The sequence below is a fragment of the Bombina bombina genome, chromosome 1 (assembly GCF_027579735.1).
Source record: "Bombina bombina isolate aBomBom1 chromosome 1, aBomBom1.pri, whole genome shotgun sequence".
Lineage (NCBI taxonomy): Eukaryota > Metazoa > Chordata > Amphibia > Anura > Bombinatoridae > Bombina > Bombina bombina.
Window position 1 is genome coordinate 1,427,871,116 of NC_069499.1, and position 25,558 is coordinate 1,427,896,673.

At 37.9% G+C, this 25,558-nt stretch overlaps 1 protein-coding gene across 1 annotated transcript in view; it reads left to right on the forward strand.

Moving 5' to 3' along the window:
- The first annotated feature begins 18,247 nt into the window (after window positions 1-18,247).
- ECM1 (extracellular matrix protein 1) overlaps window positions 18,248-25,558 on the forward strand; it is a 107,577-nt gene continuing 100,266 nt past the window's right edge. The window contains exon 1 of the mRNA XM_053705459.1: window positions 18,248-18,388. Within this exon, the coding sequence (XP_053561434.1) occupies window positions 18,322-18,388 (67 nt within the window). The 5' untranslated portion in view covers window positions 18,248-18,321. The remainder of the gene's footprint in view (window positions 18,389-25,558) is intronic.

The window sequence follows — 25,558 nt, forward strand, 5'->3', positions numbered from 1 at the left end:
TGAATTTAATTAAGTCCTCAAACTCAGGGGATTCGGGCAAGCCTATAATCCTAATATTATTACGCCTGGAGCGATCTTCAAGATCCTCCAGGCGCAATTGCATACTATTTAGTTTGCCCTGCTGTAATTGAATTATATTTTCTTGAGTAGTTAACCTATCCTCGACTGAGGAGATTCTACTCTCTGCTTCACCCATTCTTACAGAGAATAGCTTAATCTCCGCAGAGAGAGTCGTCATCTCAGTAGAGATAGTACCCAGTTCTTTTTTAATTTCCTCAAATTGCGGGGAAAAAATAGCAGTAAGTTGCCCTATCAGCGCCTGGGTATTAATAAGGGTTACTACATTCTCTGCTGCCATATCTGGATTAGAGTCCCCCAATTTATTATTTTTTTTCTCCCTAGATTTCACCGGCAAGTGATACAAATTTTTCCATGTGGTGGACTACCCAAAAACAATCGTGTTAAATGAAACAAAAACAATTTGTGAGCAATAGATATATAAAAACTAAACTATAAATTTGTGATGTGAATTTTTTAACCCCTCTTTTCTACCCCTTTTCCTATTTTCCTCCCTGTTCCCCTTTTCTTTACCCTACTGCCTCCTTCCTCTGGGTCCTTTTACACCTCTCTACTTTCCTCTTTAGACTCTAGTGGAGTCTCAATGTGACTACTTCTTAAACTATCTGAAAAAAAAGTGAAAAATACAAAAAAAAATCAAAAAAAAAAAATCGTGTGCAGTGTTCAAGGCCGGTGACCTCTATATATATTATCCTTGGGCTCCAACCTCAGGATACCCTATTGATTTCGCTCCCTCTATGCTACCACTTAGCAGGAGTGTCAAGGTATTTGAAATATTATTAAATAATATATAGAGGTATATTTGTCTTTATTTGATAGATCTGTGGATATGTACATGGTCTGTAGGACAAAGGATTAGATCTCCCCCACTCCAATTGCACAGGAGACATTCTTGGCTGAAAGGAGAACAAAGGATTATCTCTGGGAGATCTCACACACTCAATATGTTAAATTATGCAATTGTATAATTTAGCAAGGAACTAAAATATAACATAGTTTCAGGATACAGGCAAATATATGGAGACGAAATGTCTGAATTACCCTTTTGGAACTGATCAAAATCATAGAGAAACAACTTTATGCACATGGGTGTTAATTATCAAATACACATCTGCACTGCTGGCTAAACAACAAAAGTTGAAATATTAATTTTCATATTTCGAGATTGTATTTATATCTTGAAATATTATTAAAGATTAATTTTGAAAAATTAATAAAAATATTAATTTTTCATATTTCAAAATTAATCAAAAATATTAATTTTTCATATTTTCAAAGTTAATCAAAAATATTAATTTTTCATATTTCGGAATATTAATTTTTCATATTTCAAAATTAATAATATTTTTTTTTTTTTTTTGAAATATAAAAATTTTCCTTCTCTCTTTTTATTGGCAAAAATTGTATTAGCGTTTTAGTTTAACTAAGTACTAAACCAATATAATAATGTCTGTAGCCAGAAGTGACTCATTTAATTCTATACATAGCAATGAAATTGCTCCCATAACCATACCTATTACTAAAGGTCAGGTCCTTAAGAAAGATATCTTAAGTTACCTTAAAGGGAAGTTTAATATTGCGGGTGAATTAAATGATTTTATGGATATGCTTGAAACTAGGGCTAAAAATATTACCGTTAATAATAATATGTGGAATGAAGAGAATGAATTCTTCCAGGAATTATTAATGATTAATCAATGCAAAGATCCCAAAAAGCGAGAAGAACTAATACTAAAATCTTGGCCCCTTTTAATATGCATAATTGACGAAATGTCGTTTTGTGTCACAGACAAACGATTGCAAATACAGGAGCTAGAAAATAGTATTCGTTCCTCGCGCAGACGCGAAGAGGGTTTAAAAACAGCCAAAAATGGGGGGACTTCCGGGCAGCGGCCATGTTAAGTCGCATTGCTGTGTGCTGCTACAGCTTTTTTTTGAAAACCTCCAAAATCCACTTATTGGCAGAACAATTTGTATAAATAACCACAAGCATTGCTTTGTATTTTGGAAGCCACAACTTTTTGTACCTATAGCTAATTGAATCGCTGCTGGCATCAGCGCCTGGAGCCATTACAAGATCTTGGCCGTTCTTTATACCCCCCGGCGGGAAGCCCTCGGCCCTGTCGTTAAGCTGCACTAAGTGTGCTTTTTTTTGATTGTTCATTTCATCTAATCTGCCTGACTACAGATTTCTATAAAGAACTATGGAGAACGCTATTGACATTTTAAGGGAGCTGGAACTTATGCTTGCACAACATCACGCTGCCTTTGAGAATGTTTTATATACAACACTCAATTCTAATGGCGTTCACTTGCCAGATACAGTTACCAGCATTGAGCCTGTCCTGAGGGAAAGAAGGAGAGATAGCATGTCGGAACCCCAACGCTTTATTCACACACAGGGTAATAGCGAGGGACCCACAGAATCCTGCACCACACTACTAGCTCTGAACAATAAGACATCAGACGACGGATATATCAGCCCTGCTGCGCACACTACTGCTGGGACATGGAACACTCATCGGGATGTAGCGGACAGCCGGCAAACCCTATCATTGAACATATCAATGGAACCGCATACATCCAAAGGACCCCCGATAGCTTATTACCCCCAAGATCTTAGAGGGACATGGCCGCAAACAGCAGTTGATTCTATCCAGATCACCCTACTCAGGCTGCAGAAAGTAATGCGGTATTTTTCAGTACCTGTTTTGCATATCGTGCTACTGTATGCAATTCTACTACATTTGCAATGGGACCCTGGTGGTCTAACCGAGACTGCTGTTGGCGAGAAGCGACTCTATTTGGAACACTCGACACAAGGTATGGCTGTATTGACTACAGAATCCAAGCAATCAGACTGCATAACTAAACTGGGACATTACCATTCCTTTCCCTTCTATGCACCGGACTGTCCTTTCCCTTCTATGCACCGGACTGCTCCTTGCGATAACTGCAGCTTGGGTAAGGGGGATCCTACACCACTATTAACACAAGCTTGCTAACGCTAAGCTGGGACATTGCACTTAACATGAACCCTCTTATTACTAATCCTCCTCTCCTACAAAGTACCGCTACTTACGAAGTGGGACCCTGGAGGTCTGATTCAGACCGGTCTTCGCAAGTGTGCTATGAGGCTATGGTGGACTGCCCTGGGGTATCGTTCTGTTCTCACAGGGACTAAGAATAACATAATAGGAACTCTTTATATAGGTGTTAAGTCCAATAGTCATCATACTCTATTTTTTGTCTGTTACCACTGTGGTTTGATTCTCACAATATGTATGCTTCTAATGTGCTTATATCTTCTCTAAGCCGATCTGTTAAATGTTTGCAGGCCCTCTACATTGTTTATGATTATTTCCTGCTTAACAATATGCTTTGCAATATCGCATTAACCCTTACTGTTTAAGGATGTCAAGCCTAGTAACATAGTACCACATTTTATTTATCTTATTATTGCAGCCCCACTTCAGTAATGTATATTTGTAATTTCCATATAATTATTTAAGGATCATTTTTTTTTTCTAGTTAGCTATTTCTTAACTGCCTATAGAAAGCAAATTAAGCCATCTCTGCATCCATACCCTTAAATGCCTTACAGCCTTTATGCCTTGCCTACATCTCCAGTGTTTTCATATATTATTTTGAGGGGGGTGTCTTGCTGCCAGCGGCCGGGGTAGCGGGATACCTATTTTCTAACTCCTTTAATTTTTACTAGTCTTTCGCAAAGGCTATGGCTAGCAAGCTGTTGCAATATATCTACTCCTTATTGGGAGACAGAATACCTTCTTCTCAATATGCTTTAGTGGGATCTCCCTTCATTATGTATGTGTTACTTGTATTTGGTTTAGATCTAGGGACTCATTATCTGGAGTAGTCCTCTTTGTTTTATAAATAACTCCCTTCAATCTCCCAACTCATACAGTATATACACATTTAGATGCAATCTCCATGTTTTAGCGTAGTTTCATATTCTACTCAGTATTTGAATGGCATATTCTGGCTCCATGTAAGGCAGAACCCTATTTACAAATTTTTCTTTTTATGCTTCCTTTTTTCCCCCCAACGTTATACCACCCTGGTAAGTTACTATAAGTTAAAAAAAAATATTTACTTACTATCTCCCAACCCTTACAATATATACATACATAGTGGTAATCTCCAAGTTCTAGTGTAGTTTCATATCCTACTCAGTGTTTAAATGATATTTTCTGACTGCATGTAAGGCAGAGTCTTATTTACAATTTTTCAACGTTATCCCACCCTGTTTAACTACTATACGTTAAAAAGTGTTTACTTAAGCTTGAGACCCATAAAATTGAAAAATGAGGTTCTTGTCTGGAGATCCAAAAGTGGTTTCCATTGTCAACAATTGTCTCCCATACATTTCTATATACACTTGTCTGAGGTCCAAGAGCGGCCTCTAATACCATCTGGGTGGCGCTTCAGATTATTAGGCTTTTTATTTATATACTATACTTCTAGAGTGTCCTTTTGCAATATGTATTGTGTCTCTCGATTTGTACCATATGAAGTTTATATGTTATTATATGCTTGGTTTTATGTTTCATGTATGCCTTGCCTTGAACCTCAATAAAAAAAAAAAAAAAAAAAAAAAACAGCCAAAAATAAAATGGATGAATTTGCCCAAAACCTAGCCACCTTAGATAAGCACAATATGGACTTAATCGCGCAGATACAAGATTTAAATAAACAGCTTGCGCAAAGCCAGAGAGAATTAAGCGATTTAAAAAGGTCATATCGCCATAATGAAAACCCCTATATTAACAATGAGAATAATACAGATAATGCTAACTCCTTTAGCGAACGCGTCAGGGACGAGGTACGAAAATATATAGAACAACATAGACAAATGACCCCTAACGGGTCAGAAGTAGATTTCCCAAATAGACAATCCCCTCAGGATGTAAATCCAGAGGACAGCTGTAGCGCAGCTGATGCGGGGGAGGGAAACTCTAACAGAGAATCCCAAAATAAGTCTGATAAAGTCTATGATTCCCATAAAATAATCACCTTCGTACAACGCGCAGTACCTATATTCTCCAATAAGGGAACAACATCTGTAATTGATCATTTACAGACTTTTGAAAATGCGTTAGCTATAATGAATGTTACAAGTGAGAAATTGAAAATTGAATTTCTGCCTTGGGTATTTGACAGTAAGCATCACAAATTCTTTGCTTCACTAAAGGATATGAATATTCATTCCTGGAATGGGGTAAAACAACAATGCAGAAAAGAATTCGGGCAATATTGCACTAAAACTGCCGCGAAAATAGCGGTATATGGTTTAAAGTGTCGTGCGAGTCCAGTCGAATTCCTTTCTGTATTGAAAAATGCGTACAGTATGGCTGAAGATAATCCCAGATTTGATGGCTCAGAATTTGTAAATTTATTTTTTGAAGCATTGCCTACACCCATCAAAATCAACTTAGCTAGAGATTTTGATGAGGACTGCTCATTGGAATGGCTGATCAAAGAGAGTACGAAGTTATACTCTATTCAGCAGTCCAGTGAGCAGGGGGTTAAAAAGGAGTCAAAACCCAAAATTGTGGCAGAAACTAGGGTGTCACCTAGCCCCCTCAATTTGGAGTCTAACAAGAGGACTTATGCAGAGGTGGCCAGTCAAAACAGGCCATCTCCACAGAGGTTTAATTCTGCCCCTCCCCCTACACAGGTTGAGGCGCAGGGAGACTATAACCAAAGTGGGGGACATAATCAGGTGAATAATTACTCACAAAGAGAATACTCACCAAATAATTGGTATCCACGCAAGGGTAGATACAATAAACGGCGAAGATATTCTCAGGGTAACCAGACACCCCAGGTATATAATGCTCCCCAAAGTACTAATGCTGAACAAGCTGAACCCCAGGGGCAACCACGCCAGAATAGAAATAGTGGCCCTGATTCTGAGGGAACCCAATGGTCCAGGAATCAGTACAATGGGGCACCAAGAGATAGGCCCAGGGGTAGAGGTAACTTGTACAATCAGGTAGATATGCTGTTTACCCAATTAAATCGGTTGAGCGAACAAATCGCTAATATGAGTCAAAAATCTACGGCTCAGCAACCGAACAATACTTTTTTAGGGGTACAGCCAGTGGTCAGCAGTGGACCACAGGCACAGTCATAAATACTGCAGTATCACCTGAAGGGGAGGGGAGAGATATACAAAATGTAGTAATAAATATCAATGATACTAATCATGTTATCTCCCCACAGACCGGAAACGGACAAATTAGCTGTGACAATGAGCGACATCAGCCGGGAAAAATTAACCAAACTTTTCCTCTGCAGTGTTCTCTTAACATTATTTCCACAGATGCAGTACACAAGAACCCAGCTGACCTTGTCATAGGGGAAACAGGTAGGTATGAAATTTCCTCTGCATCGAATGACACAGCGGATCCAGGTAAAACGTGGCGAAGCCCACAGATGTACAAGAATGCAAATTTTATGTGTGAAATGATAGAAACTGCAGGAAGATATTATGTACTAGTTGAGCTGCAAGATTCAGTCTCCAACCCTATCAGGGGATTAATTGACACTGGGTCACAGGCAACTATCTTATCCCACAGGTACTACACACAGATAAATGAGCTAACACCCCACAAACCCAAAATAAGAGAATTTGACAGTTCTCTAATAGGTGTTGGGGGTGACTCCCTAAAAGTCTACGGTACTGCCTGGTTAAAATTTAAATTGGGGAACAGGGTCATAAGACACCCTGTCATTATAGTGGATCTGCCAACTGATCGTTTAATTATTGGTAGTGATCTCCTGAAACGATTAAGCACCATAATTGATTGCATAAATAATGTAATTTGGTCACAAGTTAAACGGCCTATCAATTATGAAAAATCTGGTATATCTCACGCCCGACATAGCTGTCACGTGGTAGAAGAGAAACCAGATGCTGTGGAGATTCATTTCAGGAATAACTCGGTACCTGAAATCACTATTCTACAAATAGATGATCAGACTCCTTTTAGTGGCTCTGATGGTAATACTTTTAAAATTTCGCCTGGAAAGATAGCGAATATTTCCCTAGATGGCGATGTATTAACCATATCACTCCACAAGGGGGATCATAAAATCCCTAAGGGGGGAGGCCACGCTCAATACCTCACAGGGATTGAGAGAGTTAAAGAGGATCTATTTATCCCTATACAAGTGCATGACCTTGGTAAAACCAAGTATGCTAAAATAAACTTAAAACAGGAAGCTAGCTATATAAGCGAAGGTTTATTAGCGCAAATAGCTGAACCTAAAGTGACTAAATATCTTTCTCCCCAAGACCACTGTGTCAACGGCCTGGATGACAGGTCTGAAAGCTATAACATCACAGCTAAGTGCTTATTATCTATCTCTATTGGTAATAAGTCAGTGAAGCACCTGTTTTTAGTTTTAAATACTCCCCATAATCAGATATACATTGGCAATGATATCTTACATAGATATGCCATACAAATAGATTTGATTAACTCTTGCCTTTGGAGCAGGTTAAAGGGGGACCCTGAAGTATTTCAGGATGAAAATGCAGCCCTGAAATCAAACCAGCAATTGCCATATGCTGTGAATATGCAGGTATCTAGCGATGTTATAATTCCTGCTGGGGCTGATAAATTTCTTTTACCCTTACAGGTAAAGAGAGGTCAGAAATTAAAAACTTCTGAAACACTGATTTGCCTCTCCCATAGAATACAAAATCTGGGTGTCACAGTAACCTACACTCCTATGGTGAATATTGGAACTGTTCCACTACATATTATTGTACATAACATGACCCCACAGGATATAACCTTATCCAAGGGAACTACCATAGGATATGCACTGGAATCAAGTTATTACACTTTTGGATTCCAGAATAATGTAATTGGGCTAATACCTGAAGGATACCTAACTGAAGAACAATTAATAGAACAATCCTTTGCATCCATGCCAGAGGGTCTATTTAATATTCAGTCTATTTATCCCTTCAGCTCAGAGGAAGGCATCTGTAAAATTGAAGAAGCCTCTCTAGTGTTTGATCAGCCAATCAAACAGCAAGATTACCCCAATAAGTCATGGGAGCAATGTAAATTATAATCAAGGGGATCTCACCTCTAGACTGGAAGAAGCCTATGAAATAGGACAGCCTGAAATCTTTCCAGGATTTCAGCAAATAGTCGAAGAGCAAATATCCTTAGCTAATGGCTGTTCCAGCGATGATGAACGCCAACAGCTGCGAGAATTCCTGATGGAGTACAAGGATATTTTTGCTAAGGATTCTTATGACTGTGGTGCTACAGACTTGCACATTGCAAGAATACAAACAGATCCCGATGCACCACCTGTATTTGTCAAACAATACAGACTTCCCTTAGCCTCATATGATTCTCTTGCAGAGATCATAAGGAATTTGGAAGAAAGAGGTATTATCAGACAGGTGCACAGCTCTTATAATAATCCTATTCTAGGTGTCCTTAAGCCCAATGGACAATGGCGTTTGTGTGCTGACTTAAGACAGCTAAACAAACGAGTATACATGTCTGGCTGGCCTGTACCATACATTGACCAGTGCCTAGCACAAATGCAGGGATCCAAAATATTCACTGCTATTGATTGTGCACAGGGATATTGGACCATAAAGGTACATGAAGAGGACCAATATAAGCTAGCATTCTCCTTCCAAAAGATTCAGTATGCATTCCAGAGACTTCCATTTGGATACATAAATTCTGGACATGAATTTGCTGTATTCATGCATAAGGCTATGCCTGACGCACTGGAAAGGGGGACCTTATCTTATGTTGATGATGTTTTAATCAAAAGCACAGACTTTGAAAAACACATCGCAGAGCTTAAACACGTCCTCAGCCAACTTAAAAGGGCAGGTGTCAAATTATCCCTGCAAAAAGCTCAATGGTGCCGTACTCGTGTAAACTTCTTGGGACATGAAGTTACCTCTGACGGACTAAATCCCCAGAAGAAAAAGGTGGAAGCAATAGTGAATTCTAAAAACCCAACTAACTTAAAGGAATTAAGATCATTCCTGGGTATGACAAATTATTCTCGCAAATTCATTGATAATTATGCGGAATTAGCTAAACCACTACTACTTCTTCTAAAGAAAGATGTGAAATGGCACTGGAGTGAGTCTCAAGAGACAGCCATCAGAGAGCTGAAGAGAAAACTCACTCAAGCGCCTTGCTTAGCGTACCCTGAAGGTGGCAAACCTTTCTACTTAGAAACAGGGTACACAGATGTAAGCATGAGTGCTGTTTTATACCAAAAGCATGATAATTTGAACAAAGCCATTGCTTATGCGAGCAAAAATCTATCCCCAGTAGAAATAAAATTTAGCGATTGCGAAAAAGCCCTCTTATCTACTGTATGGGCTGTACAAAATTTCCGCAGCTATATACAGGGCGAGAAAATTATTGTAGAAACGGCCCACCAGCCTTTGCTATATTTGCAAAGTGAGAGAATAAGAGATGGGAATTTGTCTAATAGCCGCATAACAGCGTGGACTCTTTCCTTGCAAGGCTGGCCATTAGAAATTCGCTACAAGCAGAATAAAAAGAATCCAGTCGCACAAGGGCTTGCTGAGCTCCACGACTGTACTGCTAGAGATCCTGGGGAAGAATTATCAGAAGATGATTTTCTGGAAGAACAATTGCTTTCCCCATATAAAATGTACAATGAGGACGATTGCCAAACATTACCTTGGGTATATGTTGATGGTTGTTCTTACCATGCCACTATTGATAATGAGCGCAGATTAGTCGCTGGCATTGGTATAACTGGGGCAAATGGATTCCCAAATATATCTATAGGTTTCAACATTGGACCAAGATCAAGTCAGGTTGCAGAACTAACTGCTGTTTTCAAAACCATTGAAATGGCTATTGAACATAGTATTAATGAATTTGTGATCATAACTGACTCAAATTATGTGCGTGACAGCTTTGTTGAATACCTGCCAACTTGGAAAAGAAATGGCATGCAGAAAAGCAATAACAAACCAGTCAAGCATGGCAAATTGTTCTGCGAGATTGATAATCTGGTAGTATCCAATGACTTAACCATACACTGGAAAAAGACCAAGGGTCATTCCAGAGTTTTAGGTCCTGATAAGGAAGGCAATGACCTTGCGGATTCATTAGCCAAACAAGGAACCATAACTGGAGAACTCCTTAATATTGACCATTTAATGGGTGCAATTCAGGTAGAAGCCATTACCAGAAACCAGGCAAAACAACAGAGTGAGCCTAACTTGGTACAATGGAGTCAGGATTCTCCTAGTGAGGACCTGATCACTAGTCAAAAAGAAGACCCCATTGTAGGCATCTTCTATAAACACATAGAAGATCCTGAAAGCAACCCCATCTCAAAAGATGATTGTATTGGCAAAGAAGATCTGAGAATCTTAATAAAATCTAAATCACAATTCAAGTTACAGGAGGGTTTGTTAATTAGAACCTCCAAAACTGGCATCCCGCAGTGGGTAGTACCCACCAAGTTCAGAGGTCTAATGCTTCAACATACCCATGATGCTCCCACATCTGGTCATCGCGGTGCCAAACTCACGTATGAAATATTGCGTGATTATGCTTTTTGGCCACACATGTTGAAAGATGTTCAAACCTACTGTCAAGGGTGTTTAATCTGCCCACAGTTCCAACCCACTGCACCAACGCATAGAGCGCCATTGCAGAAAAGGGGGATGGTAATGCCATGGTCAGATATACAAATTGATTTTATTGGCCCAGTAACAAGATCATCAAGAGGTAACAAATACATGTTAACCGTGACATGCCTGTTCACTAAATGGGTAGAATGCATTAGTGCACCTAACAATAGTGCTGAAACATGTGCAGCGTTGCTCATCAACCATGTATTTTCCAGATTTGGTTTGCCCCAAAGAATCGAATCAGATCGGGGAACCCACTTCACTAGCGAAGTGATGACGAAAATGTGGAAAATACTAGGGGTTAAAAGAAAGCTCCATATTGCTTATAGAGCTGCCTCAAGTGGTGGTGTAGAGCGTTACAACCAATCCATTGTTAAAATCCTCAAAAAGTTTGTGAGTGAAACAGGTAAAGACTGGGATGTAAAACTACCTCTAGTCTTAATGGCATTAAGAGCAACTCCAAGTAGTGCTACCAAGATATCACCTTTTGAACTGATGACTGGTAGAAGAATGGTTCTACCTCAGCATCTACTGTACCGTACATCAGACCAAAACTTGATAAACGCTGCCAATACACATCAATATGTGGAAAACCTAAGGAAACACCTGCAACATGCCTTTGCATTTGCTCAAAGGAATTTAGAAAGAGCCGCAACTGCCACTAAAACCTATTATGATCTCAAAACGTCCAAAAAGGAATATGAAATAAATGATAAAGTTTATCTTTATAACTTTGGAAGAGATCAGGTTAGGGAGAAGAAATTTCTTCCCTCATGGAAAGGTCCTTTCGTCATTACTGACAAAATATCTCCAGTGGCCTATAAAATACAGATCCCCAAAAATGAAAGTTTCATAGATAAATGGGTCCATATCAATCAATTGCGAGCGTGTCATCCCAGATCCCAACTACAAGTCATAGAGGGAGAATGAAGTGTCATATCCCCAAATGAACTAAAGACATACTGTAGTTTAAAGATGACCAGCTGATGAACATGAAGGCTCGAAATTGACAGACTATCTACATAGAAGACTGTCCATGATGTGTACGGTCAACATCCTCACCAAATACCACTAACTTTGATCCAATTCAAATACATGTGTCCTACATGTTTTTGAATTGGAAAGGGGGATTTATGTCAAGGTATTTGAAATATTATTAAATAATATATAGAGGTATATTTGTCTTTATTTGATAGATCTGTGGATATGTACATGGTCTGTAGGACAAAGGATTAGATCTCCCCCACTCCAATTGCACAGGAGACATTCTTGGCTGAAAGGAGAACAAAGGATTATCTCTGGGAGATCTCACACACTCAATATGTTAAATTATGCAATTGTATAATTTAGCAAGGAACTAAAATATAACATAGTTTCAGGATACAGGCAAATATATGGAGACGAAATGTCTGAATTACCCTTTTGGAACTGATCAAAATCATAGAGAAACAACTTTATGCACATGGGTGTTAATTATCAAATACACATCTGCACTGCTGGCTAAACAGGAAATATGCTGTTTTAAAGACTTTTACAATTCCTCATGGATTGACCCCATGTGGAGCAATAAAGGCCTTGGGAAACACAGACAAATGCTAAGGTGTGACTCTGGAAGTTCACGTAAGCAGACAGCAAATAAACATTTATTTATTTTTCTCTCTCTGTTTAAATACATGCCCCAGAATGTATTAAATATAGAAATTTAGGAAATTGTCTAATTCTATATTATTATTACATGGGTATTTGCTAAGCTTGGGAGGTAACTGTTTTAGTCAGTCAAAAATGTGTAATAACCTCTGTTTTGCTTATATTTTTCAGACAGATAAATTCAGATATACATAGAAATGATATATATGTTTTGAAAACACAAAAGATCTTACTTAGCCTCTGTGTTTTTAAGAATATAAATAAATACTTATGGACCATACACATATTAATGATTGGATCATCTCTAATAATTATTTCTATTTTTATTGCAGACAACCATTGGTCATGAGCATCAATCTTAGAAAGAGACGGAATGCCGCATGAAATGAATTAAGTCATATCATATAAACATACAAATAAATGTTTATAAAGTTTCACATACATCTTTTAAAATATAGTGAGATGAAAATATGGAAGTTACTTTGATGTGATATGACTATGAGATATATATTTGATGTGATATAACTATGAAATATAAGTTATTTTAATATAATGTTAGATATGTGATGTTTCATATCAAAATGATCAGAAAATTCATTAAGATATAACTTATCCAAAACAAATATTATGAATAGTTGTCGCAGTAAATTATGATAAAATTAATAACCATTTCATAGAAATACTGACTTAAGTTGTTTCAAATGTTGCTGTGTCTGTTTGTGCTACCACCTGGTGTTATGTTGCGAGAACTACAGCCAGAAGGTTCTATCTGGCTGTTAAAAATGAAATTTCCAAGGGCCAATCCGATTTAGACTTCCCAGATAACCAATGGGAAGGTCAGCTCCCGCAGGGCCACCCACAATTTACCAGTGATGGGAAAACCAAATAAAAAGTGAATGCAATGGAGAGAAAGAGACAGATTTTCTGCTGAAGCTAAAACTTGTAACTGGTTCCCGCTGGGGTGAGATACCACTTTACTTGAGCAAAGCTAATCTACCCTTCTCATTGATTGCGATATACACTTATTGGTGATCTGAGGTAAAATAATTCCTACCAAGGAATATCGGATATCGACTGCTTTTTACTTTGGTAACGTATTCAAGGTTTTGTAAGATAAGTTATATGCATAGTTAATTTGTATTTAATAGATTTAAAGAAGCAGTGTGTTTTTCTCAAGTTAGCATTTCACAGCCTATATACATATATTGTTTAAATCTGCGTCTGAGTGACCAAGTAACTCATCTATGCAAGTTCTGATATTGTCAGTTAATTTTGTATTAGGATAAATTGCAGTTAAATAGCAGAATATATATATTATCCTATTGTTTTATAAACACTGTTTAGAATTGTATTGCTTAGATGTTAAAGGTTTTTAGTCTCATTGTGTTAAATAAATAAAAGGCTGAATTGTGAAGGTATATTTTTCTGGGTTTTGTAAGAAGGATAGCATATCTTAAGAGTTGGTTTTAACGCATATAAACTTTTATTTAGTTTCCTATTATTGCAAATATAGTTCAATATGTTCATGGATATTAACTAAATAAAAGAATTCAGGTATTTATATTAATTGTATGGTCTAGTAGGTGCATGGTTGATAAGGGTTTCTATTTCTTTGTATTGTGTTTATAACCCTGCCATAAACTTATATATATTATTTGGATAGCACTGCTAAGATTTTCATAAATATACTGACAGGAGCAATTTGTTCAGGGCAAAAAAAAGACATTAAATGCCCCTCAGAATAGTACTTTCTATAGAGATATTGACAAAAATAGGGGAATACATTTCAATATGCAATAAAATAAGCAGATTAAATAATGTTATCCTATAAACATTAGGCAACAGGAGAGAGGAAAAAAAAAATATGATAACAGGCAAACAGACCACAGTTGTTAGACCATATCTAACTTGACCTGGAGAAAACCTGGAGAAAATATGAGTTTTATCAGTCTCTTTTTTCCTCTTTCTCTCCTTCCTTCCCTTTTTCAAATGAGCCTGGTCTCTTCAGACTGGAAAGGATTTTTATAGACAGCAAAAACAACGATCAGGGGTTCACCCACTCACAGGTTTGGGACAGGTCTCTGGTTAGTTTATATATTTAGCAAGAAATAATATCCTCCTCCTGCACACCCTTAGCAGAATTTAACAGTTTAATGGGAAATCCACAAATGTCCCCCATAGAGTGGAGCAATGTCCCTGTGTCCCTGTAATACTTCGGGCCGATTCTCCAGGCACCTGCCTCTATCAGCGGGCCATAACCCCTCAGAATCACCAGTATCTAGATAGTTAAAATTGGGGACACAGCAAGGTAATGCAGAGTGAGAAGCGTCTTATTAATATAATGCAAAGATACCTCCTCCCGGTCTGCAATCTTCGCGGGCTTGGGCCGCCACCGCCACAATACCCCGGTCTCACCGTTACAGTCGGCACCTCGGGTAAGTTGTTCCGGGGGAGCGAGACTTCCGGATCCCTCTGCCGTCACCCTCTCTCACTTCCTGAGCGACTCCGTGTTCCAGGAAGTAGGGGGAATTAGATCCTACGGCCGGGCTTATACTCCCCAGCGAGCACCTTCACAGCACCGGCTCTCCACCTTTCGCGGATCTCAGCCTCCTCCTCCCCTCAGGTAATATTCCAGCCTCTGAAACCAACAACAAGTCAGGTAGGAAGTTTTTGTAGTCTCGGTAGCGGATACTAGCAGGAGACTTAACGCATGTTTCTTAGATTTCTTATTCTTTAGCAATACACAGCAGCGGTTTTGATCCGCAGGCATATACAGCCTTAAAGGTTTCCTTTCAGCTGGCGTTATTATGCCTAGCTAGTGGCCCCTCTGTATCTAGCAGCCATGGGGCATAGAACGAAGGCTATGATCATTAGCAACGGCTACCACGCCGACATGGAGCAGCGTGAACTTCAGCTCCGCCTTCTCACCGGAAACCACCATCCAACCATTTGTCGATTTTTCCTTTTATACCAGCATCTCTTTTACATCTTTCCCCCCAGTTAATACCTAAACAAGTGAGAAAAATTAAAACAATTTATACGATCATTCAGGCCTGGAATAAAATTGGGAAAAAAGTTGGAGTTAATACAAATATTCCAAAATATCAAACATTCATAGGAAACCCAGAATTTCAGGAAGGCTTACAGTCACCACTATTATTAAAATGGAAACAACATGGGATATATTATGTAAGTCAACTCATTCATCCAGAGACAGAAAATATAAAAACTTTTGAAGAGCTGAAACAAGAGTATAACTTGGATAATCGCGATTTTTTCACTTATCTCCAAGTTAGACACTATACGTTTCAATTAACCAGTACATTTTCGCAGAGTTGGTCGTGGGGTAAGCTGGAAAATTGGTCAGTCTTAATTAAAGCAGGAGTAACATCTATCTCTTCTTGGTATAATTTTTTGGTTAGCTATGAGGGAGAAAAAAATATTGCGTATATAGCGTATAAATGGCTGAATCTTCTCATGTATGAAAATGGCCTAGAGCGTCAAGTAACACGTTCCTTAGCCCTGCTTCATAAGGCTACTATCTCAGAGACCTGGAGGGAATCCCATATTAAGTTAATATACTTAGCCTACTATACTCAAGACAAAGGATATAGATGGCATAACTTAAACTTCAATAAATGCCCTAAGTGTAGGCTACCTGCCGCCGATATAATACATATGATATGGTCCTGCCCTAAAATTTATCAATTTTGGCTTAAAGTTGAATACTGGATAGAGAAAGCCTTGAAAATAATCTCTTTCAAGTTTTCAGACATAGATATTATCTTCTTAAAGGACAAGAACTCAGACTTGAAAGAAATAGCAATTATAAATCTAGTTATCCTCGCATCCAGAAATTTGATATTTAAAGAATGGAAGAATAGCACAATACCATCAATAGTAGAACTTAAGAACTATCTTAAAAAACAATGCTTGGTTGAGCAACTAGCAACAGATCTAAATATAGAATCTGAAATAAACAGATTCTATCAAAAATGGTCAAAATTTATTAAATCGCTCCCTACGAGTGAAATTGATAAGATAATATACCCATTTCGGAATACTGAAATTGTTCTTTTAAATATATGGTAACAAAATTTTTTTTAAATTTTTTTTTTTTATTTTTCGTTGATTGTAGACTTCCTCCCTCTTCATCCACAGGTCCAAAATATCACAATATAAAACAACTGGTAAAAATCTAAGTAGTATTCTTTCTCTTGTTCTTTTTATTTAATTAGGAAAAAAACAACAAAGCATATAACAAGGTTAAAAATCAAGATTAATCTTAACATTAATAATAAATTTTGGTTGTACTATCGTTAAGTTTGAAAATGTTAGTATAAGAATCTAGTAAAATGATATGATATGACGTGTATAATAAGATTTCAATTTTTTTTTTTTCCTTTTCTTTTTTCTTGCTGTGTCAGGTAACGAATTGTTAAATCTATTTCTTTTATGCACTTATAATATCTTGCTTTGTTGGAATAAAATAAAGAATTTTAAAAAAAAAATTTGCATGCTCTATCTGAATCATGAAAGAAAAAATTTGGGTTCAGTGTCCCTTTAAGCTTTCTAGAGTGCGCTTGCACTGTGTTAGGGGAAGATCCTCCCTCTGTTTCAGACTCCCGGCCTTATCCGTGGTTTCTGTATTTCTGGGGTCTGAGCATTGCTTCTCCTTCTTTCTATGAGACTGGTTGGGTCTCTGTTAGCCTGATCTGGTTTTTTTCTGGTTTTTGCTCTGTGTTTTTATTAAGGACTCGTTGTGCCCTTTTTAGGTTTTTATTCTGGAGTTCCATATGCTAGCTGGAAACTAGCTCAGCATACTAATGCACTGTGGCTACTCTGCACTGTAGGAAACCGAGGGTTGCAAGTTCTACTCAGCCTTTCCTCCTTTCGAGGTTGATAAAATGAGCAGCGCCTTGTGTCCCTTAAGGGGGATTGGCCGAGCTTTACAAGTACATTCATGTTTTCTCCGTGCTTTTTCTTCTTTGTGGAAGACTACGGTAGTTTGTTCCCTTTCTTTAGTTAGTTCCTGCGGTCTCTATCAGGGCTGTGGACTATCTGCGGGTCAGTGTCCTTGGGCTTTTTCTTTTCTTTTTCAAAGTTGTTCTCAGCTTTGGACGAAGCGGGATTTTGTTGTGTAGGGGTTTTCAGGCCTGGTGCCCTCAGAATGGGCCGCCTCTTGTACCCTCCCGTTTTTGCATTCAGTGTCCTCTATAGCTTGGGTATTGTTTTCCCAAAAGTAATGAATGCAGCTGTGGACTCTTTCCATTTATGAAGAAAAACTTAAATTATGCTTACCTGATAATTTTCTTTTCTTTGTCTGTCTTTTCATATGCAGGGAATTGGCGGTGGGGGGTGTCTGTTCTTCTTGTTTTTCCAGCCCCTTTCACTGGGTGTCACAGCCAAACCTCATCAACAGTGCTGAACTGTGAGCTTCTAAGTATGTTTTTAAAAGGTTTTATACTGGATTTTTAGATCAGTATTTGTGCATATTCTTCTTATAGTAGTGCCTAATACATGCAGTTATATGGAAAGTGGTGTGCACTGTTCCTTTAACTAAAAAGTATAACTGAAGCCTATATTATTTTAGTTTCTGTTACTTTTACAGGCATTGTACTAGAAAAGCTAAATGCTGAGAAATAGCAATTATTGGATATCAGTGATAGAAAATATTTTTTTCCATCAATTGTGGTATCATCACACATGTAATTATCCAAAACCAACAGTCTGACAGCAAGTGGGATATACTGATCACAAGACTGCTATAGTGATGGGGGAGTGACCACTGCAGCTGACTCATACACGGGTGTGGAAATGTTCCTGCCTGTTAAATTCTGCCAGAGAGAGCAGATCAAGAAGTTTGTATAAGGCAGAGTCCCTGGGACGTGATCATGGAACGGTTTCTCCTACAGCTGCTGACTTTGCAGATCCCATTGTTGCTGTGCCTGGCACACACATGTAAGTCATATGTTCTACTGGGGAAAGCTGCTGTTTATTAATTCCAGGCATATATGAGAGAAACAATAATATGAAGGAAACATATGTCTACTTAGTTAATACGTTATTAACAAATTCCATTTCATCACAGGACCTGTTATTAGCAGTGTGTATATATATATATATATATATATATATATATGTATGTGTGTAACTATATATATATATATATATATATATATATATATATATGTGTTAAACATAAGTGATCTGAAACAAATGTGGTTTGGTATTTACAGTACGTTCAGACTCAAAGATTTAGGTGGGGTATTCTCATCTTTCTTAACTAGTTGCACGTTTGTACATCCGGACATGCATCTATATACACAAACACTGGGCTGTTACAGATGCTCTGACATAAAAACTGAATTCCGGTGCAAGTGGCAACCTGCTGCTGGACATAATAGTTATGGCTGCTATTACTTTGTGATGGGTGGGAAATGTAGCATTCTGTGTGATCAAGTGAACGTCTCTTTCTAAAAGTGATGTATTTTATGTTACCATATGGAATGTTTTCCCCTGCATAATAATAATACTTAAACTATTACAGTAAAATAATGATTGTATTAGTTTGTAAATAAAATACCTTGGTGAAAATCTGAACATGTTGCTTTCTTCAAATGCCATTCCATTTTTTTTTTTAATAATCTAAGACCAGATTTATATGTTTATTGCCAGGTGGGATTTATTGGCATTATTATGATTCTCATGTGTAAGATGAAACACTTAAGTGGCGACCTGAATAATTTATTTTGCTTCTATTACTTTCACACTTTCATCCATTTATTTAACATTGTTTCCTTCCCTAAATCTCTGACTTGGTTTCTCTTTTACCTCAATCTCAATACTCTGCCTCATTATGACTATTAGCCCCTGGAGCCCTCACTTTTCATTGCACTCAACTCCTGTGACTCAATCCTAACTCTGCTTCCAATACTTATTAATCATCTGGTTATTTCTACAGAATACTCAGGACCTGTCCCTTCCCTGTCTGATGCTCTCGTTATCTCTTGCCCTGATTTTCCTATTCTTTTTTTACAATCCCTCTCCATTGCCCTAGACCACTGGTTTTCAAACCTGTCCTCACGCCTCCCCAACAGGCCAGGTTTTCTGGATTACCTTGTATGAAAGCAGGTAAAATAACCATGTTTAACTAATGAGCTGATTTATTTTCACCTGTGCTCCAGTTCAGATATCCTCAAAATGTGGCCTGTTAGGAAGGCCTGAGGACAAGTTTGAAAACCAGTGCCCTAGACAGACATCTTCAAACTTGGCCCACCAGAGGTTTTGGAACTACATTTCCCATGATGCTCAGCCAGCCAGGGAAATGTAGTTCCAATTTCCAAAACCTCTGGAGGGCCAAGTTTGAGGATGTCTGTGCTTAGCGTCTGGCTGTGCTTCTGTCTGACCCTTCATTGGGATTATCCATGACTGTTTCCTAAACTAGTCATCCGACACTCTGCTTTCCATCAGCTTTAAAAAGTCACATGAAACCAAAAAAATGTTATTTCATGATTCAGATACAGTGTACAATTTTAAACAACTTTCTAATTAATTGTTATTTCATTTGCTTCATTCTATTGGTATCCTTTGTTGAAAAGAATGCCTAGGTAGGCTCAGGAGCTAGCTGCTGATTGCTGGCTGCACATATACACCTATTATCATTGACTTACAGATGTGTTTAGCTAGCTCCCAGTAGCGCATTGCTGCTCCTTCAGTAAAGGAAACCAGGAGAATGAAGCTAAATTGATACTAAAAGTAAATTGGAAGGTTGTTTAAAATTGAATGCTCTGAATCAGAAAAAAAATGTTTTTTTTACGTCCCTTTAACCAATTCTTTTGTCTCTGACCCTCTCCATTTTTCTTACTCTCTTTATTAACCCAGTCTGATATCTGTTTTGTATTATTGCAATGTCTTCATTTGTAACTCCTATGACCTACACATTTGTTTGTCTGTCCTCTAAAAATATTAAACCACCTTTTAAAGTAACTTTAGTGGTGGGTAACTGTATTTATTATTTTATTTATATTATCTTTTATTAAAGAGACATTCTAGTGTAAAATTAAAAAAAGCATTATAATCTGAAGACATTCTCTGATTTTGCTATGCACTTAACTTCTGCAAAAGGGCTTGAAAAAAGTGGCATTGAAAACCCCTGACCTGCTTCAGGTAAGAAGCAGGCATATTTGCGTATGCATTTATCACTGGTCAAATCCTAATTTGCTCACTAACATTGCAGGGGTTAAACACATAATAAAAGGAAGGGATTTGTTTACAAATGATATGTTCCATAGAACAACTAAGTTTTAACTAGAACAGGAAGGCAAATAAGGACATTATATTGCAGAACAGAGAATATATCTGATAAATCATTCCAGTTGCCAGCAAGATTAAATAAGAAAATCAAGTACATTTGCCAACATGAAATATAATCTTAAATCCAGGATAAAGTCATGAGTTTATGTTGTAATTATAATGCACGGAAATTAACTGTATATAGATTGATGGTTTGCCTATGAATTTAAAGGGATAGTAAAGTCCTAATTAAACTTTCATGATTCAGATAGGGCATGCAATTTTAAACAACTCTTTGCTTTGTTCTCTTGTTATTCCTAGTTGAAAGCTAAACCTAGGTAGGCTCATATACTAATTTCTAAGCCCTTGAAGGCCGCCTCTGCATTTGACAGTTTTTCCCAGCTAATTCATGTGTTTCATATAGATAATATTGTGCTCATGCACGTGAAGTTGTTTAAGAGTCAGCACTAATTGACTGAAATGCAAGTCTGTTAAAAGATCTGAGATAAGGAGGCAGTCAGCAGAAGCTTAGGTACAAGGTAATTACAGAGGTAAAAAGTATATTAATTTAACAGTGTTGGTTATGCAAAACTGGGGAATGGTAAATAAAGGGATTATCTATCTTTTTAACCTCTTAAGGACATATGACAGAATTTTTCCGTCATAAAACAATTGAGCAAACTGAAAGCTGTGTCCTTAAAGGGTTAAACAATAATATTTCTTTCATGTAATTAGCAAGAGTCCATGAGCTAGTGACGTATGGGATATACATTCCTACCAGGAGGGGCAAAGTTTCCCAAACCTTAAAATGCCTATAAATACACCCCTCACCACACCCACAATTCAGTTTTACAAACTTTGCCTCCGATGGAGGTGGTGAAGTAAGTTTGTGCTAGATTCTACGTTGATATGCGCTCCGCAGCAAGTTGGAGCCCGGTTTTCCTCTCAGCGTGCAGTGAATGTCAGAGGGATGTGAGGAGAGTATTGCCTATTTGAATGCAGTGATCTCCTTCTACGGGGTCTATTTCATAGGTTCTCTGTTATCGGTCGTAGAGATTCATCTCTTACCTCCCTTTTCAGATCGACGATATACTCTTATATATACCATTACCTCTGCTGATTCTCGTTTCAGTACTGGTTTGGCTTTCTACAAACATGTAGATGAGTGTCCTGGGGTAAGTAAATCTTATTTTCTGTGACACTCTAAGCTATGGTTGGGCACTTTGTTTATAAAGTTCTAAATATATGTATTCAAACATTTATTTGCCTTGACTCAGAATGTTCAACATTCCTTATTTTTCAGACAGTCAGTTTCATATTTGGGATAAATGCATTTGTTTCAATCATTTTTTCTTACCTTAAAAAATTTGACTTTTTCCCTGTGGGCTGTTAGGCTCGCGGGGGCAGAAAATGCTTCATTTTATTGCGTCATTCTTGGCGCGGACTTTTTTGGCGCAAAATTTTTTTTCTGTTTCCGGCGTCATACGTGTCGCCGGAAGTTGCGTCATTTTTTGACGTTTTTTGCGTCAAAAATGTCGGCGTTCCGGATGTGGCGTCATTTTTGGTGCCAAAAGCATTTAGGCGCCAAATAATGTGGGCGTCTTTTTTGGCGCTAAAAAATATGGGCGTCACTTTTGTCTCCACATTATTTAAGTCACATTATTTATTGCTTCTGGTTGCTAGAAGCTTGTTCACTGGCATTTTTTTCCCATTCCTGAAACTGTCATTTAAGGAATTTGATCAATTTTGCTTTATATGTTGTTTTTTTCTTTTACATATTGCAAGATGTTCCACGTTGCAACTGAGTCAGAAGATACTTCAGGAAAATCACTGCCCAGTGCTGGAGCTACCAAGCTAAGTGTATCTGCTATAAACTTTTGGTATCTGTTTCTCCAGCTGTTGTTTGTATTGCATGTCATGTCAAACTTATTAATGCAGATAAAATTTCCTTTAGTACTGTTACATTACCTGTTGCTGTTCCGTCAACATCTAATTTTCAGAGTGTTCCTGATAACATAAGAGATTTTATTTTTTAAATCCATTAAGAAGGCTATGTCTGTTATTTCTCCTTCTAGTATACATAAAAGTCTTTTAAAACTTCTCTTTTTTCAGATGAATTTTTAAATGAACATCATCATTCTGATACTGATAATGGTTCTTCTGGTTCAGAGGTTTCTGTCTCAGAGGTTGATGCTGATAAATCTTTGTATTTGTTCAAGATGGAATTTATTCGTTCTTTACTTAAAGAAGTATTATTTGCATTAGAAATAGAGGATTCTGGTCCTCTTGATACTAAATGTAAACGTTTAAATAAGGTTTTTAAATCTCCTGTAGTTATTCCAGAAGTGTTATCTCCCTGATGCTATTTCTGAAGTAATTTCCAGGGAATGGAATAATTTGGGTAATTTATTTACTCCTTCTAGACGTTTAAGCAATTATATCCTGTGCCATCTGACAGATTAGAGTTTTTTGGGACAAAAATCCCTAAGGTTATGGGGCTGTCTCTACTCCTGCTAATGTACTACTATTCCTACGGCAGATAGTACTTCATTTAAGGATCCTTTAGATAGGAAAATTGAATCCTTTCTAAGAAAAGCTTACTTATGTTCAGGTAATCTTCTTAGACCTGCTATATTTTTAGCGGATGTTGCTGCAGCTTCAACTTTTTGGTTAGAAGCTTTAGCGCAACAAGTAACAGATCATAATTTTATAGCATTATTATTATTCTATAACATGCTAATAATTTTATTGGTGATACCATCTTTTGATATCATTAGAGTTGATGTCAGGTATATGTCTCTAGCTATTTTAGCTAGAAAAGCTTTATGGATTAAACTTGGAATGCTGATATGTCTTCTAAGTCAACTTTGCTTTCCCTTTCTTTCCAGGGTAAATAATCATTTTCGTTCCTTTCCTCACAACAAGGAACAAAAGCCTGATCCTTCATCCTCAGGAGCGGTATCAGTTTGGAAACTATTTCCAGTTTGGAATATATCCAAGCCTTATAGAAACCTATAGCCAGCTCCTAAGTACCTATGAAGGTGCGGCCCTTATTCCAGCTCAGCTGGTATGGGGCAGATTACGTTTTCTTCAAAGAAATTTGGATCAATTCCGTTCTCAATTTCTGGTTTCAGAACATTGTTTCAGAAAGGTACAGAATTGGCTTCAAGTTAAGGCCTCCTGCTAAGAGATTTTTTTCTTTCCCGTGTCCCAGTTAACACAGCAAAGGCTCAGCATTTCTGAAATGTGTTTCAGATCTAGAGTTGGCTGGAGTATTTATGCCAGTTCCAGTTCTGGAACAGGGGCTGGGGTTTTATTTTATCTCTTCATTGTACCAAAGAAGGTCAATTCCTTCAGACCAGTTCCGGATCTATCATTATTGAATCGTTATGTTAGGATACCAACATTCAAGATGGTTACTGTAGGACTATCCTGCCTTTTTGTTTAGCAAGGGCATTATATGTCTACAATAGATTTACAGGATGTGTATCTGCATATTCCGATTCATCCAGATCACTTTTAGTGTCTGAGATTCTCTTTTTAGACAAGCATTACCAGTTTTTTGGCTCTACCGTTTGGCCTAGCCTCAGTTCCAAGAATTTTTTTCAAAGGTTCTCGGTGCCCTTCTTTCTGTAATCAGAGAACAGGGTTTTGGTATTTTCTTATTTGGACGATATCTTGGTACTTGCTCAGTCTTCTCATTTTCGAAGAATCTCATACGAATCGACTTGTGTTGTTTCTTCAAGTTCATGGTTGGAGGATCAATTTACCAATCAATTCATTGATTCCTCAGACAAGGGTAACCTTTTTAGGTTTCTAGATAGATTCAGTGTCTATGACTCTGTCCTTGTCAGACAAGAGAAGTTTAACATTGATATCAGCTTGTCAAAACCTTCAGTCACAATCATTCCCTTTGGTAGCCTTATGCATGGAAATGTTGGGTCTTAGGACTGCCGCATCAGATGCGATCTCCTTTGCTCGTTTTCACATGCGACCTCTTCAGCTCTGTATGCTGAACCAATGGTGCAGGGATTACTCAAAGATATCTCAATTAATATCTTTAAACCGATTTTACGACACTCTCTGACATGGTGGACAGATCACCATCGTTTAGTTCAGGGGGCTTCTTGTTCTTCCGACCTGGACTATAATCTCAACAGATGCAAGTCTTACAGGTTGGGGAGCTGTGTGGGGGTATCTGACGGCACAAGGGGTTTGGGAATCTCAGGAGGTGAGATTTCCGATCAATATTTTGGAACTCCGTGCAATTTTCAGAGCTCTTCAGTCTTGGCCTCTTCTGAAGAGAGAGTTGTTCATTTGTTTTCAGATAGACAATGTCACAACTGTGGCATACATCAATCATCAAGGAGGGACTCACAGTCCTCTGGCTATGAAAGAAGTATCTCGAATTTTGGTTTGGGCGGAATCCAGCTCCTGTCTAATCTCTGCGGTTCATATCCCAGGTATGGACAATTGGAAAGCGGATTATCTCAGTCGCCAAACGTTGCATCCAGGCGAATGGTCTCTTCACCCAGAGGTATTTCTTCAGATTATTCAAATGTGGGAACTTCCAGAAATAGATCTGATGGCTTCTCATGTAAACAAGAAACTTCCCAGGTATCTGTCCAGATCCCGGGATCCTCAGGCGGAGGCAGTGGATGCATTATCACTTCCTTGGAAGTATCATCCTGCCTATATCTTTCCGCCTCTAGTTCTTCTTCCAAGAGTAATCTCCAAGATTCTGAAGGAATGCTCGTTTGTTCTGCTGGTAGCTCCGGCATGGCCTCACAGGTTTTGGTATGCGGATCTTGTCCGGATGGCCTCTTGCCAACCGTG